We start from the raw sequence: 16,903 nt of genomic DNA on the forward strand, positions 1-16,903 counted from the left end.
CCGCTTGGATGTGATTGAATGAAAGACAGAGACAGGCGACAAGGGGAGGGTTCAAAGGAGGCATTAGTAGAGTCATGCTTGTTTGAAGGTAAAGTGTATATTGGTCATATAACATGACCAAATCAGGGAAATTCTCTGGCTTCCAAAAAAGGGGCAGGATCAGAGGCAGGCAACCCACGCATGCACACTAACTGAGGCAAGCAGGTTATAAGGCATCCCAGGAAGAAAAATAAATGATCCAAACAAATGGACTGAGTCTATGAAGCAAAGAAGGTGTAAGACCAAAAATAAAGTGGAGTGTTTCACAGTGCACATCATCACATAGAGAATAGCTTGGATACCAGCTGCTTCCAACTTACTTCCACATTGCTGTCTAGTGATCCTGCACTGCTGCGACGCCCACGCTTGCCTGCCCGAGACATGCAATACCAGAGATTAGAGATCGACAGCACTTCTGGATCGACTACACACGTTTAGGCCGCCCACCAGTCCCATAGGGGGCAGTGCAGTGGATTGTGACTGTGAGTAAGATCCAAATATGGGCAGGTAGGGGGGAGGGCATTCAGGTCTGAGAAGGTGGTGGTTGACAGGTGGTACTGTGGTTTTCTTTATGGGGAAGGCACATCTTCACTCAGGTTCAAATTTCAGCTATTTTGTTCTTAAATCGCAATACGGAGGCTGAGTCAAGCAATACCTAAAGATGTTTGAATGTATTATCATAAATCTCAATAAATACAGACTCCATGACCATCGAGTCTTGACAGAACAAGGAAAAAAGTCCACAGTCAAGTTTTACCAAAACACAGCCGCTATTTCTAAAAACCTCAAACAGGACTGTTGCTTCACCAGAATTTTCCCAGATTTTTTTTTTTTTTATCGGTTTTTATTTTTCCTCCGTGAAATTCGACAACTTATTTTTAATGTTGTCGCAAGATGTAGATTTTCATCCAGGTCAGTGTCGGCAAGAAAGCCAGTCTCGGTGACAGTCGCAGAGGAGACATCAAAAGCAATACAGTGGTTGCTGCACATGGAATGTACAGGCATATAAAAGGTCTGAAGGTGGACAGAGCACTTTTGCCATCGTTAGGCACACTCAGCCAATGATATATGACCAATAATTACACATAAACAGGAGAATACCTGATGTGTATGGGCAGAACACAGTAAATACACATGAAATGTCACATGGCAGGAAAGGAAAAAACAAAACAAAATAAAAAACACTTAACCAAAGTGTGCACTAACATGCCACGTCCTGCACTGAAAAAACAAAGGAGACAGGAGGGCAGATGGACTTCTGCTACAGACTCCTTCACTGTCTGATCTATCATTTCCCATTCAGGTAGTGATCATAAGAACAAAGCATATCGTATTGCCAACAAGTGAGGCAGACCCCCGACTGGATTTCATTTTCTTATCAAGTTAATCACCTGATAACTTCACATAGCTGTTATCTGTAATGGATGAAATGTATTCTTGCTTCAGAGACACAGCAGCTGTGTTAAACACTGATATTCATGGGTATGAAGTGATTCTTAACACCAAGACAGAAACTAAGTCTTCATCTCGTTGCTGCTTAAGAATGGTGTTGTTTACAAACATACAGATGAGGAAATGAGACATGATTGCTGATTAAAACGGAACAGATTGTAAGGAATGTCTTTGGATTAAACAAATGCAAAAGTGCTAAATAACGGGAAAGAAAGGGATGATGAAAACACAAATGGGGGAAAAAAATGCTCATAATAAATAATCCAAATGAACAGGGGTGACACCTGCCTGTCGGTTTCATCAGTCAGTGAAAAGAAAAATCTGCATTGCTAAACCTCTTCTTAAACAGGTCCGTTTTCAGTCTTTGAGCTGTGGAAAGTTGAGGTCTCTCTAAAACAAAGTATGCTGAGTACAAAAGAGGCTCAACACTGACAGGAAACACCGTCCAGACCAAACCATCCAGTCATGGGGGAGGGGGGAGGGAGGGGGTGTTAGATTATGGATTTAAAGGGAAGAAGAAGGTATGGTGCTGTGAAACAACATTTTGCTATTTTTATCCCCTTGATATCATCATAAAGATGTGGATGACAGAAGGAGTGTACTTCTCCCAGCTAGTAAAAGCAAAGATGTTTTGGCTATACCTGCTTCAGAGAGATCTCTAAGGGAGCTGCTGAGGGCGCTCCTCTTCAGGCCCTCACCCATGGCGTAGCTATCATCCAGACTGGCCCGGTTCATGTTCCCATTGCCTGCTTCCTTCTTCAGGCCAGAGCTCTGCGACATGCTGGGCCTCACTACCCCCTTCTGCTTCTCCAGCTCAGCTGTAATATTAAAAAAAAAAAAAAAAGCCAAGGAAAGACTGAGGTAAGTGGCAGCGGTTTTACATCTCACTTTGGCCATGGAATGCATTTTTTTTCTGTTACGTATTAAGCCACCCTTTGCTGCCTGAAATTTATGAGGTGTGCAATATTGATATGCTTAATTTTTAACATCCTGCTCTTGTATGTAAAAATGGAAACCGCTTTAATGTCCACAATAATCTGCCGCCCCTTCTGGTAACCATCCTGTGAACTTTGTAAACATTCTCTCTTGAAATCTGCTGCATTTGAGTAATGAGATCCATGCTCTGTTTCTACTTTACACAGCCTGAAGCAGACAGAGTAACGAGGGTGGGAGGGTTGGGAGGGTTGGGAGGGGAAACGGTCAGCTCACACTCTATTCTGTATTTCTCCATTTCCTGGACCTCAGCAATGGACTCTCGTAGGTCATCTGTAAACTTCTTGCGGTCCTGGGGGTTGGGCGCATTAAAGTTGATAAGCACTTTGATGTCTGCACCTGGTATCGCTGATGTGAGTCTGATTCCATTTGGATAATCTGGGGCAATGGGAAACAGAGAGAGAGAAAGAGAGAGAGTCATTTACAAAAGGTTCATTCATCAAAACCGAGGCGAAACCCATCGGGTGAATTCTGTCTGAAGTTTTGGAGAGTATAAACAACGTCGCAGCCCATTTGGTCCGACTTGCCAGTGTTAATGTGCAATGTCAAAATGTGTGATGTAAATACTGTCAGCTAGCATGCTACACGGAATATAATAAATGGAAAATTCTCAGTGCAACTTACACTGATTTTCAAACAGCATGACTTGCATCCCATATAGAGAGAAGGACTGTCTGAAGCTGTAGGTCACTGAATTCTTCTTTTTCTGGAAAATCTTGGTTACCTGAAATTATACAAAAATAACCCTGTAAGGACGGTTTGGACAGGGGAGGGGAGGCAGAAGGGAGAGGACAGGGCGATATTTACCACTAGGAGGTCGTTGAACAGGAAGATCTCCCGCTGATGCAGGCCTAGCTTCTGGAGCTTGTTTGGATCTGGCACTTCAAACAGGCGGCAGTAACACACCAGTCTACGGTGCGGCAGCGATAACACCTACAAGGCAGAGGAAAACAGCACAAGACTTTAGAGGTAATTATGGCCTCAGTCCATTGCGTAACAAGGAACAGAAGTTATTCTCCATCTGCAAATTTGAAAAAGGTATGGCCAAGAGATGACTAATTTATTCCTCCCTTGGGCGCTTTTCATTATGCCAACTTATGCCTCCTCACTTCCTATTTCCTCCAGTGACCTAGAAATTGTTAACCTCTGCCATTAGGGAAGATCTTCAAACTCCTAAACCGCTCCAATTTACAAGGAGAGAGGAGGCTTCTGAAGGAGCCAAGAGCAAGGAATTAGATGTATCCTTTCCGAAAAAACCTTTTACATTTTACAATAAAAGAGACGAACACTTATTATTGAGCAGATAATTATGCTCTTAAGTAAACATGGCACACATAAGAGATCCTTACATAAGATTTAACAGGAATATTAAATGCATATTAAATTGAAAAAACTGCGTTTTTTTGTACTGGTATGTGACTGTTAAGTCAAGGTCTCTGTGGCCGTGAATAGCTTATAAATATACACCCATACACTCTTTATAAAGTTTTAGTGTTCATCTTGAGGCAACTGTTGTGATTTAGGGGCTATACAAATAAACCTGTATTAAATTGAACTGAACTGCCTTTCATGAATAATGTGACTCTTATTCTCCTAATATTAATTTTTTGCATGTTTCATAAGGCATAATGGAAATTTATGGTAGTATTCTGCAAAATATTGTGAACCAATTCTGTTTTCAAAAGCCACTGTAGAAATAAAATATTTTGGTTTGTTATAAATGTCATTATTTTGGAGAAAAAAAGGCATATGTAAGAATTGTATATCGAAGACTTTTTGTCTGTTTTGTTTTAAATGTCTTGGTATTTCTTTGTGAAGTGCTTTGTAATCTTTGTCTTAAAAGGTGATATATAAATAATATTTTACTTTACTTACCTTAATTACATGTTTAAGACATTTAGGATTAGAATTTCACATTTCTTCCTGTAAAATGATTCTTACATGAAAGCTTCTTTGGATTTTTGCACCAGTTTGACAGGTGACACAGCTGTGGAGCATGTTTTAAGCAACCATGCTCAAGTCTTCTCCAACCCTCCCCCACACATTCTTGTTGGCAGTAGCAAGGATGCAAATGAAGTCATGCTAGCATAACAAAACCACCTGATGTTTTGGATTCTCCACCCTTTTCATGACACAGGGAAAATTGTCCGACAGTGAATGCTGCTGCTGGATTTTCTTTTTGAATTCAAAGTTTAGTGATTTATTTTCCTGTAGCAAGTCCCACAAAAATGCCAAGAAAGAGTAATGAGCCATCAATCCAACAGTCGTACAAATGCACACTGTGTAGACTGATCCAATAGGTGTTCTCTTTGAGAGTATTCAATAACTTGACAGTAACAGGTGACAGGCTACCTTCTGGGTTTTTTGTTGTTGTTGTTTTAAATACCTAGGTTACTGTGCGCAATGATGAAAACTGTAAAAGAGTTCATTCAAAGTTTAGGTAGCCTTACATATATAAAAAGCCAGAATACGTGGCACTCAAATGAATGCACTACTAGTGCTAAGTCAGCTAAGCATAGATCATTCCTTAAGGATTGATGTGACAAGCACACAGCAGTGATATACACCCTGCTGAGCACAGAATTTGTAAACGGCGCAGCTTAGTGCCACCCAAAAATTTATGTCTTTTGATTCTGCCAACAGCGTAAAACACTAACTGTCCATCTCTCACCAACCAGTGTAATGTCTCTGGGAAAAGTCGTTGCCAGTCTTGGAAAGCTGACTTAAAAAGTAACTGCATGATGTGGAGGCACTACAGAGACAGAGACGCAAAGTGAAACAAAGAATAATAAATGATCATCTGATTTACAGATAATCTACTTACACATCCCAGGCCATGGTGGAGAGATCCAATCTAAAAAGAGAGGACAGAGAAGATGTTAGGTGCAGTTAATATGTTGGGATTATTTACACTAATGCTTCTTATAACTTAAAAAATATATATATATCATTCCCTTCTTAAGAAGGATTTGCCTTGTTAACAGTTTTCCCATTATAATGCCTATGAAAATGCATGCACCTTATTGGTTTGGTGCAAAAGTCGTAAATTTTTCTTTGTCTTCAGATTTGTAAGAATCAATAACGATACTGGAATGAATACAGATGCTGTGCCAGCACTAGTGGACCTGATTATTATAGAGAGGATTTCCAGCATGGCTTTTATGTTAAACTGTTTTACTATGTGTCCTCCTTAATTATGCAGCTAAATGGTGACAAGGAATCATTTTTCAATACATTCAATTATTACTGGCAGAGCAGAACAGACTCCATTCATCTGAAAACCGACTAAAACAAAGTCATCCATGCCAGACGAGCCTCTCCCTGAGGGTAAGTTAATCACACCTTTAACCTTCACACATGGCAGAAACAGTATTGCCTGCAGAATACTGCAGAAAGGCTGTCTCCAGCTGCCTACAAGGGAATGGAGTAATGGGAGAACAAAATCTGATAATAACTTTGATCCAGTATGTATGGAAAGAGATAAACAGACTAATAACTAATCAACGGATTAAAGCAATGCAACTTATGCCAGTCAGTTAAAGAAAAATTGATTTTGCTCTGCTCAAGGATAGCAATTACTTCCCCCACTAAATCTACTTTGGTACTATATGGTGTTAAAATGGCAGGATGTGGCTATTTTTCATCAGACTGCAGCAGTGTGCGACATTTCACAAAGGCCTTGTGTGTGTTGAAATCACCAGTGTGTGTCTGAAGACTTTTCTACATCTTAGCGTTCCTTCTCTGAAATAAGCTACGTAGGAGAGGGAAAAAGATATGCCCTGGTCTGTGATGCCTTGCCTTGTAATAAAAATGAAAAATAAGAAATCCAACTAACAATTTTGTGACCTTGACAGAAAGATTAAAAAACACACAACTTACTGGTTTCTTTCCCACAATGAGCTTCTCAACCTTCTGCACCTGGGAGACGTGGTCTTCATTGGTTTTGAGTTCTCGTTTACGAATCCTCTCGTATATGCCGACCAGAGTCTCCCGGGGTATGTCCTCTCCATCATCCACACCTGAAAGTCAACGTACACATACACCTCAAGGATTAGAACAACAGTAAAATGATTTTTTTTTTTCTTTTTAAAGGTCAGGATAGTGAGAGAAGATATTAATAAAGCAAAGAGGATTCAAATTGTAAGGGTTGGTCACCTACTCTTCCCCTCTGTGGTGAAAGGTTTAATTTATTTTTGAAGCTGAATTTTACATATTAAGGCCCCATTAAGGTCTATATATAATGCCTTCACATGTATTTCATAATAACAGTTTTCTGTTACCTCTTAAGTTCTTGATAAAGTCCTCCAGCTTCATCTTCCTCTCTGGCTTGACGTTGGGGCTGTACATGTCGGTGTTGAGGAGGATGATTGCAAAAGCTAGGATGAAGATGGTGTCAGGGTTCCTAAACTGGCGCACTACTGTTGGGTTACAGATGCAGTATCGCTGGCTAAAAATAGAAAACGGGAGCATTAAGTAATGTTAAGGAAGAGCAAAACTCAGACTCTAAACTCGATACAAGCGAGTCAGAGTGAGGAAATGTTTTCAACACTGCCTGAAGAAAACAGAAGTAAATGGGTTCTCTTTATGAACCAATAATTATGCAGATGACACAGCTGTGAGGAAGACCGATGATGTTTATTAAAATGCTTTCAGTATTATGAACACTAATGCTAATGTTTTACTGCACTTGACTATATGAAATACACAGGGGTCGTTAAGAATCAGCTCGGTTTAATGATCATAGTAAATAAATCCACTTCCAGTAGGAGGATTGGGTCACTAAACTTTCTCAAAAAAAAAAAAAGTTTATATTGCAGGGTTTTTTTACATATACGGCATAAAACCCCAACCTGAAAGCCTCAATGAGCCGCTCCACCTTCTGCGCTTCACCCTGGACGCGGATGTGGTTCTGAAATTTCCTCAGGGCTTCGTCGAGCTCCATGCCCTGGAAGTCCATTTCGTCTACCACACAGCTGGTACGTGAGGAGAGGGATGAAGAGAAAAAAGGCAAATACATCAAAACACAGACTGCCACAGTTTTTGTGCTCATCCTCATTCACTGGTAGCTCAGGGATGGTTTGGCCCAGATTCTATAATGGAGGATATGTCGGTGAATTCTTGTCATATTGGTGCCATAAGTCACTCTCATAGACTGTGAGATCTTCGTCGAGTAAATCCTCTGAGCAATTGCTTAACCGTTTTTATATGTACCACACTCCTTTTTAAAATAACAAAACTAAGTATGCTTTGGATTATGTTGCTGTCAGTAATAACAATATTTTTTTTGATCATTCCTGTGGCGATACTTACTCCAAGACATCTCTGTTGAACTGCTTCTGTCGATTGCCAAGAAATTCTCCAATCATCTGCCTGCTTAGCCCCTTTCTCTGCAGCAGGAAGTGAGCCACTCCGACTGGCGTGTCAGGGATGAATCCTCTCTCAGTAAGATACTGAATGCCCTTTTCTGGCTTCCTGAAAAATTCAACATGTCCCCGGATGGTTTGTTTTTAATTCCTGGATAGATGCTGGTACATTTTTAAACTGGGAAGAAGGATATGCTGCTGCTTAATCTTGAGTTCTTAGAAAATCCATCTATATTACTGTTATTACCCAAAATTTTGACGCAGGCCTAAAAACAAAACACACGCACTTCAAACCTCTCATCTTATTGTCATGTAGTTACGTCAGATAAAATCTAAGTAATACAGATGAGTGAAAGTCTTTCATTAAGAAAGAAATATATCTCTGGAAATATTAAAGCAGTGATGGTGCAATTTAACAACAGAACTGCTGTTTGTCAAAAACAAATAGAGGTATTACAGTTTGTACTTTTCAATATGAGTTTCATCATGTTGAGTGGGTTTATTATTTTTTTCTATTCCATTTTTCTTTTAAAACTAGTTTTTTTTATTCCTAATAAAAGTAATTTTTTTAAATGATTTTTTTAACTTAAAAAAAAACAAATCAAAACTATAAAAGGATCAAAATTTATGAAGTTCAGAAGAAACATCAGTGATGGCAGCAACATGCGTTTTTGGCCTTCACTACAAACGCAGGTCAAGCATGTGCTCCAGGGGAGCAGAGTACCTACTTGTTGAAGAGATTCAGGCCGATGCGGTAGTGTCGCTTCCGGATAACATCATTGCTGAATATGGGTGAATCCCAGCTGTTGCGAGTCTCTTTGTGATAGGTCTGCTTACTTAGGGTCTGCTCTCGCAGGCTGTCTCTTGATGAGGACTCAGAGCTGCAGTTAATGGTGTCATTTGAGTTTGATGTGCTATTGATGCTGTCATTGTCCCCATCGGAGAAATCGGACTCTGACTTGCTCTGTCTGTTAGCTGAGCCGTTGATAGCCAAGTGGCTTTCTAACTGTCTGTGGCGGTGGCGAAGAGGCGCGTCGTCGTCACGGGAGGGAGCTCGTGGTGGGGGCCCATGGGAAATGTGTTTGGGGCTTGCTTGGGACGATGTTACAATGTGTCCGTGAGGTTCATACACAGGTGGCCGTTTGACAGTGCTCCGCTCTGACCGGTCGCTGAGCTCTGCGGAGCTATCGCTAGGAGGTTCTATGGTCAACAGAGGAAGATGGTCCATTCTAAGACGCTGCTCTTGGCACTCTAGAGAAGGAGTGCTGCGGCAGCTTGTGTCTGTGTCACGACCCTCATCTTTGGGGTCAATAGGCCAGTATTCTTGGGAGGAGTTAACTGACCGCAACCGTAAGTCTGATTCTGTGCTGGAGGGTTGGTCCCCTGACCTGGACAAGGCAATAGAAGGGGACATGTCCTCCTCATCGATGAACAGAGTAACATCGCTATAAGACGCCATCGTTTCATCGCGCATCCGTCCAGCTGCCCTATGGTGGGACTTCACCTGATACTGCACATCCCCCTGTCTCTCGGAGCAGCCGATAGCCTCTGGATCAGGACCCTCATCCCCCTGAAGGCTGCGACAGTTCAGAGCATCATCTATCGACTCAGCCAGAGACTTGACTTGTCTTGAAAAGGCGTCCTCCAGCTCTGTGATGGCATCTGTAAGGTCACCCTGCGGTGGAGGGTGTGCCATGTTGGCCTGCTGGTGAACCTCTATATCTCCGCATTCTGACTGCACCATGGACAGCGGGGTGCCGTCCTCCGTCATGGACACCTGCCTCCCCTCAAAGTATGAGCTGTGGACTTTTTCGGGGCCCTCAAATGAGAGCTGCATCCTCATGTTAGAAAGTACAATGCGTCTGGACATACGGTTCTCGGACATAGAACTCCTGAGACGTTCAAAGTTCTTGTTCATCTGATACTGGCGGAACGCCGTCTGAATGGTTCGAGCTGCATGTCGAGTTATGAATCGTCCACCATATTTACGCTCTAGCATCTCCACCTAACAAAAACACAAGTAAATTAACTGTAAGACCCATGGGTTACTTAATTGGTTTTCTTAGCTGCAGATGGTCTATAAAGTCATCATCATGGATGTCCTGTTAGAAGCTAACAAAGTGTTCTTTACACAGCTAGCTTTCTGACAAGAAAAGATTCAAAATATATGATTTTTTAAAAACAGATATCATGTGACTCTTTGAATTTCTGTCAAAAACAGTCTTTTACCTGTTTATCCTGGAGGTCAGCAGAGAGCTCATAGCTCTCAGAGAGCGATCGGGACCGCTTGATGGCCTCCTCCTCAGCCTGCTTACGGAGGATGGACTGTGAGTGCTGGAGCTTGGGTCGTCGGGGCCTTTGAGGCCCAGGCTGGACCCCGTGGCTGTAAAGTGGGCTGTCAAATCGGTCGGGGCTGATGGCTGAGCCGTGGGTCACGGGACCCTGGCCATAGCTGGCTCCCCCATCCAAGGAAGGGCCACTATCACTGGGCCGTGCATCCCCTTCCACACTACAAAGACAGGAAAGAGATGGATGATTAGAGACGGTAGAAGGAAAGAAAAATCTCTGAGGCAGTACTGGATTTAAATTTTATCAGGTTAGTTCAATCCCAAAATGCCTGAACAAAGAGTAGCTTAAGTTAAATATCCATTATATACAATTAAGTATGGTATTAGAAATATGGTATTGCACAATAGCATGGGTGTGAATGAATATAGCCTTTTCTGGGGCATGCGATCCTGACATACTGCATAAACCACACTTAATTAAATTCAAAGCTGTCTGATACTAATAGATTTCGCAGAAGAAATTACTAGTGTGTCATAGTTTTTGCTGTACCACATTTAGGAGACACAAAAGACACATAACCGCTCCTAAAATAAAATACATTTGCAGTGACACACTCCTTGTGCAATTGCTTCCTTTACAAATACTGAGAAAGGAACAAAAAACAAGCGATTACTCACTCACTCTTACATTCTACCACACTAGAGGTCTGCCTCTTACGAAGAGACCGTCTATTTTCAATAAAATGCCAACTCTTCCTCCATATCTTGTCCACCATTCTTTCTGTCAAATGAAGTCCAGAGTACACAGAATCCTCCAGGAAATTCAGGTTTATGTCAGCTCAGGGGCCAATCAGTGGCCCAGGAGAATTACATCATATTCGCAGTAGCGACGACACTCTGTTCCAATTCTCGTTACAAAGTCCAGTTTGGAGAAGAGTGAGTAAATATAACTTTAGTGATCCCTCAGTCAAAAAACAGAAATGCCTTTCAGAGGTGCCGACCCGCTGTGTAACGATCATCACACCAACTAACATTTCTTCCCTTCTCCTCCGATACGATTAATGCACAGTTCACTGGCAGCCTAATGTGTTTGAACTGTGACTTGACACACCCATGCAGCGTACACATCTACTTCCTTTATTGGACTGCCTGAAATCAACATTTGGCAACAGCCTGTCAAACACAGCAAAGAGCACAAGCGAAAAAGTGGAACTGAATTTGGTTCAAGAGTTCAGATGGCAAATGTACTGTAATATAAGTGTAAACTCTTTTTGTGACTTCCGAGCAACCCCGCTCAGCTCAGACAGCGAGGCTCAGATGTAATATCTGCCTCAGCATGTCTTTTGATGTCCCTAGATTTGTAATTAACAGAGAAAGTGCAACAGAAATTGAAAATGTTTTCAAAATTGCAATAACTACACTTGCAAGGCTTAAGGCAAGTCATTATTAGTGATTAACATATGAGTCATGGATGTTTGCAAAGGCTTCAGGCACCTTAGTTTTCAGATCAACACAAATGCTTTGGAGAATAACGCCCCCCTCCAAAAAAGCGCTACTGCTTTTCAACTTAAGATTTTAGAGTGAAATATTAAAACAGATTGCACTTGGCTGCCAAGCAATCATTAATATTTTTTAGGAAAAGCACAATCCCAAAAATACTCAGCCTAATTCCACAAACTAAGATGGCATTTGGATGCAAGTGGAAAGAACACACTCATAGGACACTTTCTTAGGTACACCCATTCAAAAATGTCTAATCAGCCAATCATGTAGAAGCAACTTAATATGTTTAGGCGTGCAGAGACTGCCAAGATAACCTCTTGAATTTCAAACTAAGTATCACAATGAGGAAGACAGGGGATTTAAGTGACTTTGAACGTGGGATGGTTGTTGGTGCCAAACAGGCTGGTCTGAGTATTTCATAAAATGTTGATCTACCAGGACTTTCAACCATCTTTATGATTTACAGAGAACGGTCCGAAAAGGAAAAACTATCCAGCGAGGGTCAGACTGCTTCAAGCTGACAGGAGGGGGAAAGTAACTAAAATTTCCACTTATTACAACCAAGTTACGCAGAAGAGCATCTCTGAACAACTTACACAACAAACCTTGAAGCAGATGGGCTACAGCACCAGATGACCACACTGGTATTACTCTTGTCAGCCAACTCTCCTGTCAGGAGACTGAGGTTACAATTTGCATGACCTCACCAAAACTAGAAAAGAGATGGGTGGAAAAATTGTGCCTGGTTTGAGGCCTGGGTCATTCAGACAGTAGGGGTGTTAACACCATGAAAGCATGGATCCATTCTTCCTTGTATCAATGGTTCACACGGGTATCAACAGTGCAATTGTGTAGGGGATATTTCTTAACTGAGCATTGCTAAATCACCACAGCTTACCAAACTAATGGGCTGATCATGCCCATCCCTTTATGACCACAGTGTACCCATCTTTGATGGCTGCTTAATGTGTCACGTCACAAAGCTCAAATCATCTCAAGCTGGTTTCTTAAACATAACAATGAGTTTACTGTACTCAAATGGCCTCCATCGTCACTAAATATTAAACCAATAGAGCACATTTGAGATGTGGTGGAACAGGAGATCCACTTCATGGTTTTGCATCTGACAATTCTGCAGCAACTGTGTGGTGCTAACACGTCAATAAGAACCAAAATCTCTACGGGTGTCTCCAGCACTTCGCTGTATCTGTGGCACAAATATTTAAGGCATTTCTGAAGGCAAAAGGAGTTTCAAACAAGTTTTAGCAAGATGTATCTAGTAAATTGGCCAGTAAACTTATGAGGCAGTTGAGATGAGCCATTCAAGGTCAGCCAAACCCACAGTCAGACAGTGAAACTTTAAGCTAAATAAATGCTTACCAACTCCCCTCAGGGTAGAAAATACACATAGTGTTTTAGTATGGACCAGTGCACAGCAACAGAGCCAGACTTGCCCTTTACATAGCTGGAACAACGCTAGTACTGGGATAAAAGTTCCCAACCATCTGTCAAAGCTGTCATCCCTGGAGTTAAAAATTACACTCTGTGTGTTGTCACTGTGTGCTTGCAGGTGGCAGTCATTGTTTTTTTTATTTCTTCATTTGAGATAAATGAAGAATTAACGTTATGATGACACAAGGGATTTGGACATTAGTCAGAAGGAGTGGGCATTTTACAAAGGTGACATTTCTCTGACTTTGTTAGTTCATTTGGCTTCATTTCTACAAACATTTTTAGCCAAACCAGCACCAATGTCCATTTTTGGGTCGGTGGCTCAACTCATTTTAATTTTTGCGTTGCTTGCAATGACATTTTGTACACACAGTGAGTTTAATGACTTTACTGATCCTCCTAATTTTCATCTAGCACCATTATCAGGTCAACTTTGCGTGTCTTATCTGCTTCATTAGACCCCGTAGATGTTATTCAAGCTTAGCACTGTTAATGTGAAAATGTTAGAATGTTAATCTCAGTATTTACCTGCTAACGGTAACCTGACAGAGCTCTTAGGATGACTAAAGTATTGCTATCATTATGTAATGCAGTTTAAATATTTTTTTTCTTTTGTACCAATTTGTTGGGAATAATTGCCTTTTCATTGTTTTGCTTAATTGCTTCTGTAATTATTTATGAACCAAAATAAATTTCAATTTATGCTAATAAGATGGTAAAACGAATTGAGTTTAATTGAAATCATTGAAAACACAATATGCATGCCACCGTTAATAATTACAGCAGTGCACATCTAAAAAGGAAAATAATAATTATATTAATTTAAAAACATATTAAGGCAAAAGTTAAAACTTTAACTGTAATGATTTCCCCCGGGTGAGACCTGTGAGCCAGCTTCTTTGCTACATTTTGTTAATAACTACTCTGCTTTTTACCAACCTAGCATCCAAAGAGTGTTTGAGTGAAAGCAAATGGAAGAAACAGAGTGAGAATAAGTACTGCTGTACTGCAAGAGAAGTCAGTGAAAACTCTACAGAGCGAGGTCAGCTGCCAGTGATGGAGGGAAAAAGCTGGGAATAAGAAGAGAGTGCATCATTTTAAGATCTGCACTGATATTTTAAGCTTAAATGGCTGGTGGAAAAGGGAAAAAGAGCGGGAGAACTATTACAGAGTCAGATATTAATTATTCGGTGGATACAAGTGGCTTCAAATGACTTTGAAATGAATGTTTTATACATGTTTTGGCCTTTAATATGGGAGCATTGTGGAACCCACTGTTGAGTGGTGGGGGAAGCAGTGATGTCATGCCACACCACTTCCTGATAGTGACTGTACAAGCCTTGAAATATGATCTCACAATATTAGCCCCGACTGTCCCTCCGTCTGGCTCTTTATCCACCAGGAGCCCCCCCTCCATGAGCTCTGATGTAGGCATGGATAAGCGCGTCAGCACGGCTGGCAGTGATTTTCAGCCACAGGATCCAGGGATTTGGAGGGGTGGTGGGGGGAGAATCGACAATCTCGCTTTCCTCCAAACACATCCTGAACAAACAGGCCGAGGCCCCTGCCCAGGCCTCAACCCATACCATCAGTCGGACCTGAGGGAGAAACATTCCTCCATCCCGGAAAAGAGGAGTCACATCTACAGGAGTTCTGGGAATAGCAGAAGGCTAATGAAGTACAGGCTGGAGTTAGAGAGGAAGAGACTGCTGCAGTGTGTAACTAGCACAACTTCCAAGCAACGTCACAGAAAAGTTTACCAAACTAAAGCATAACTCAATTGTAAACACTAAAGCAATACACCCATAGAAAAAATATTTCTACTAGGATTGCATTCAAGGCCTCACTTTTGCCATTTTTTCAACTTTAAAAACATGTAAGTAATGTAGTGAGATTACATTGAAACCAAGCCAGCTCATGGGGGAGTTTCTTAAAGTGTTAGCATGTGCAGAAAAAAGACTCATGTATGTTTGAAAACATTGTTGCTGGGGAACAATCTAGACATTGTTATATATTAAATTACAGTACCTGTAAAGTTACAGAGGAAGGTCAAATCTGATATAAAAAAAAAAGTTACTTTTCTTCTGTAGCTTCTTTGTAGGACCTTACCATTTATAGAAATATATTTCTTTATGTGTGTATCTGAACAGAGGTTGTGAAGAGACCCTTCTAATAAAACGAAACAGCGCTTCCATACCGCACCGCATGCCCCACATGCAGTGACAGCATGCGCTCCAAGCACAACAAAAGCAGATGTTTTTCCCTCTTTTGAAAGCAACTCAGAGAGCTCATAAATACAGATGCACACACCAGATCTCACTGCACACTGATGTGATGGAATAAACTTTTCAGGTAAAAGGTCTCGCAGACCACACAGAGGCATAATGATGAATCCCAGCATTAAAAGCTCGAATTGCCAGAAAACACTCAGGTGTATATGTCATTTCAGTACCAATAATTGGACTAATGAATTACTTTTTTTAGCTGCTCTAAAAAAAACAAAAAACAAACAAACAAAAAAAAAAAAACCCACACACACAGGAGCAAGTTGGGAATTTACAGTTGGACAAAGCTACGAGCTGGAACGCTGCTCTGGCCAGCAGACTAACAGTAATGCTCCTGACAGTTTGCAGCAGACAGTATATAGTCAACTGGAGTCTCATAAGCCTCGTGGCTGTCAACTACTGTAAGTTGTATCATTCAGAATGAGAGTTTTAGGATCTGACTGTCTTTATATATTTCAGACTGCCATTTGGCATCTAATGTTATCAGAACCAAGGGTATTAAATAGCTATACCCGAGAAAATAAGCACATTTTTCCTTTGTTTTGAAAACTACAACCATAGCCAATTGAGGATAATTAGCAACAGTAAAATTCCTATTAATACCGGAAAATCAGCTTTTCATTTCTCTGCCAAGGAGAGAGCTGAGGCAGAGCCTTTTGATAACTAAGCTGAATTGGGTATTGCCTTGGTGGAGGACAATCTTCAAGTTCCTTTCTATTTGCATCAAGCTTGCTGATTACAGGTATGCAATCATTCATCAGGTGCCACTTAATGTCCACACAATAATGAAAAAAAAAAAAGTATACAGTAGCAAACTGAAACATACGCCACTGCCAGTATGATGAGTAATTTGATGGTTTGTACATGCCACTGAATGACTTGTTGCTTAAGGAAATCTAAAGTCAATATTACTCTCACGCAGTAACTAACAGTCCTGGTTCTGTCTGACCATCCATCCTCCCCCCTCATGTCAAGATTCAGCAACAACAAAAACAACAACAACTGCGCCACTGTCATTATCTTTCAGTGATGAATCATTAAGCTGTCCTCCAGCACTACGCTCAGCACCTGCCCTTGAAGACAGAGCTATGAAAGAGCACACAGCCGCGGCCAAATAAGTGGGAGGGCCACGACACACCACAGGAATGCCCTTCAACGGAGCGGAGGGGGAACAATCCAACTCAGATGGATTCTGTACAGTAAGACTAAACATATTATGATAGCACATGCATACAATGACGCACAGAGAGGGCATGATCTGTTTTTAATTAGAATGGAGTCAAAGCTGGAAATGCAGACAACACTATAAAAGTCAGTCATTTAAAGTGCAAAGCTTTACATTACTGCCGTCATTATAAGAGGATCATGTGAAATTATAAATGGAGTCCTGGAACACGGTGAATGATTCGAACTCATAGCAGCTCTCTTCCTCTCCTGTGTTTATTAAACACAGGCTTATGAGGGTTAGCAGCCAGGTGTATCCTCATTCAATGACAGCACACACACTCACACATTAAAACAAGCACAG

At 41.2% G+C, this 16,903-nt stretch overlaps 1 protein-coding gene across 7 annotated transcripts in view; it reads right to left on the reverse strand.

Moving 5' to 3' along the window:
• iqsec1a (IQ motif and Sec7 domain ArfGEF 1a) overlaps positions 1-16,903 on the reverse strand; it is a 96,919-nt gene that overhangs the window by 4,661 nt on the left and 75,355 nt on the right. For 5 of the 7 annotated variants that reach the window (XM_085144915.1, XM_085144916.1, XM_085144919.1 and 2 more), the window contains 12 exons: positions 10,077-10,356; positions 8,576-9,852; positions 7,795-7,956; positions 7,335-7,457; positions 6,765-6,931; positions 6,364-6,503; positions 5,309-5,338; positions 3,292-3,417; positions 3,109-3,208; positions 2,701-2,862; positions 2,133-2,309; positions 360-409 (listed from right to left, as the gene is read on the reverse strand). In XM_085144915.1, coding sequence (XP_085001041.1) covers positions 360-409; positions 2,133-2,309; positions 2,701-2,862; positions 3,109-3,208; positions 3,292-3,417; positions 5,309-5,338; positions 6,364-6,503; positions 6,765-6,931; positions 7,335-7,457; positions 7,795-7,956; positions 8,576-9,852; positions 10,077-10,356 — 2,794 coding nt within the window. Of the gene's footprint in view, positions 1-359; positions 410-2,132; positions 2,310-2,700; positions 2,863-3,108; positions 3,209-3,291; positions 3,418-5,308; positions 5,339-6,363; positions 6,504-6,764; positions 6,932-7,334; positions 7,458-7,794; positions 7,957-8,575; positions 9,853-10,076; positions 10,357-10,813; positions 16,896-16,903 lie in introns of those variants that run through there. The other 2 variants (XM_085144917.1, XM_085144921.1) reach the window with 2 other exon arrangements.

Source organism: Neolamprologus multifasciatus, chromosome 20 (genome assembly GCF_963576455.1).
Source record: "Neolamprologus multifasciatus chromosome 20, fNeoMul1.2, whole genome shotgun sequence".
NCBI classification, from domain to species: Eukaryota; Metazoa; Chordata; class Actinopteri; order Cichliformes; family Cichlidae; genus Neolamprologus; species Neolamprologus multifasciatus.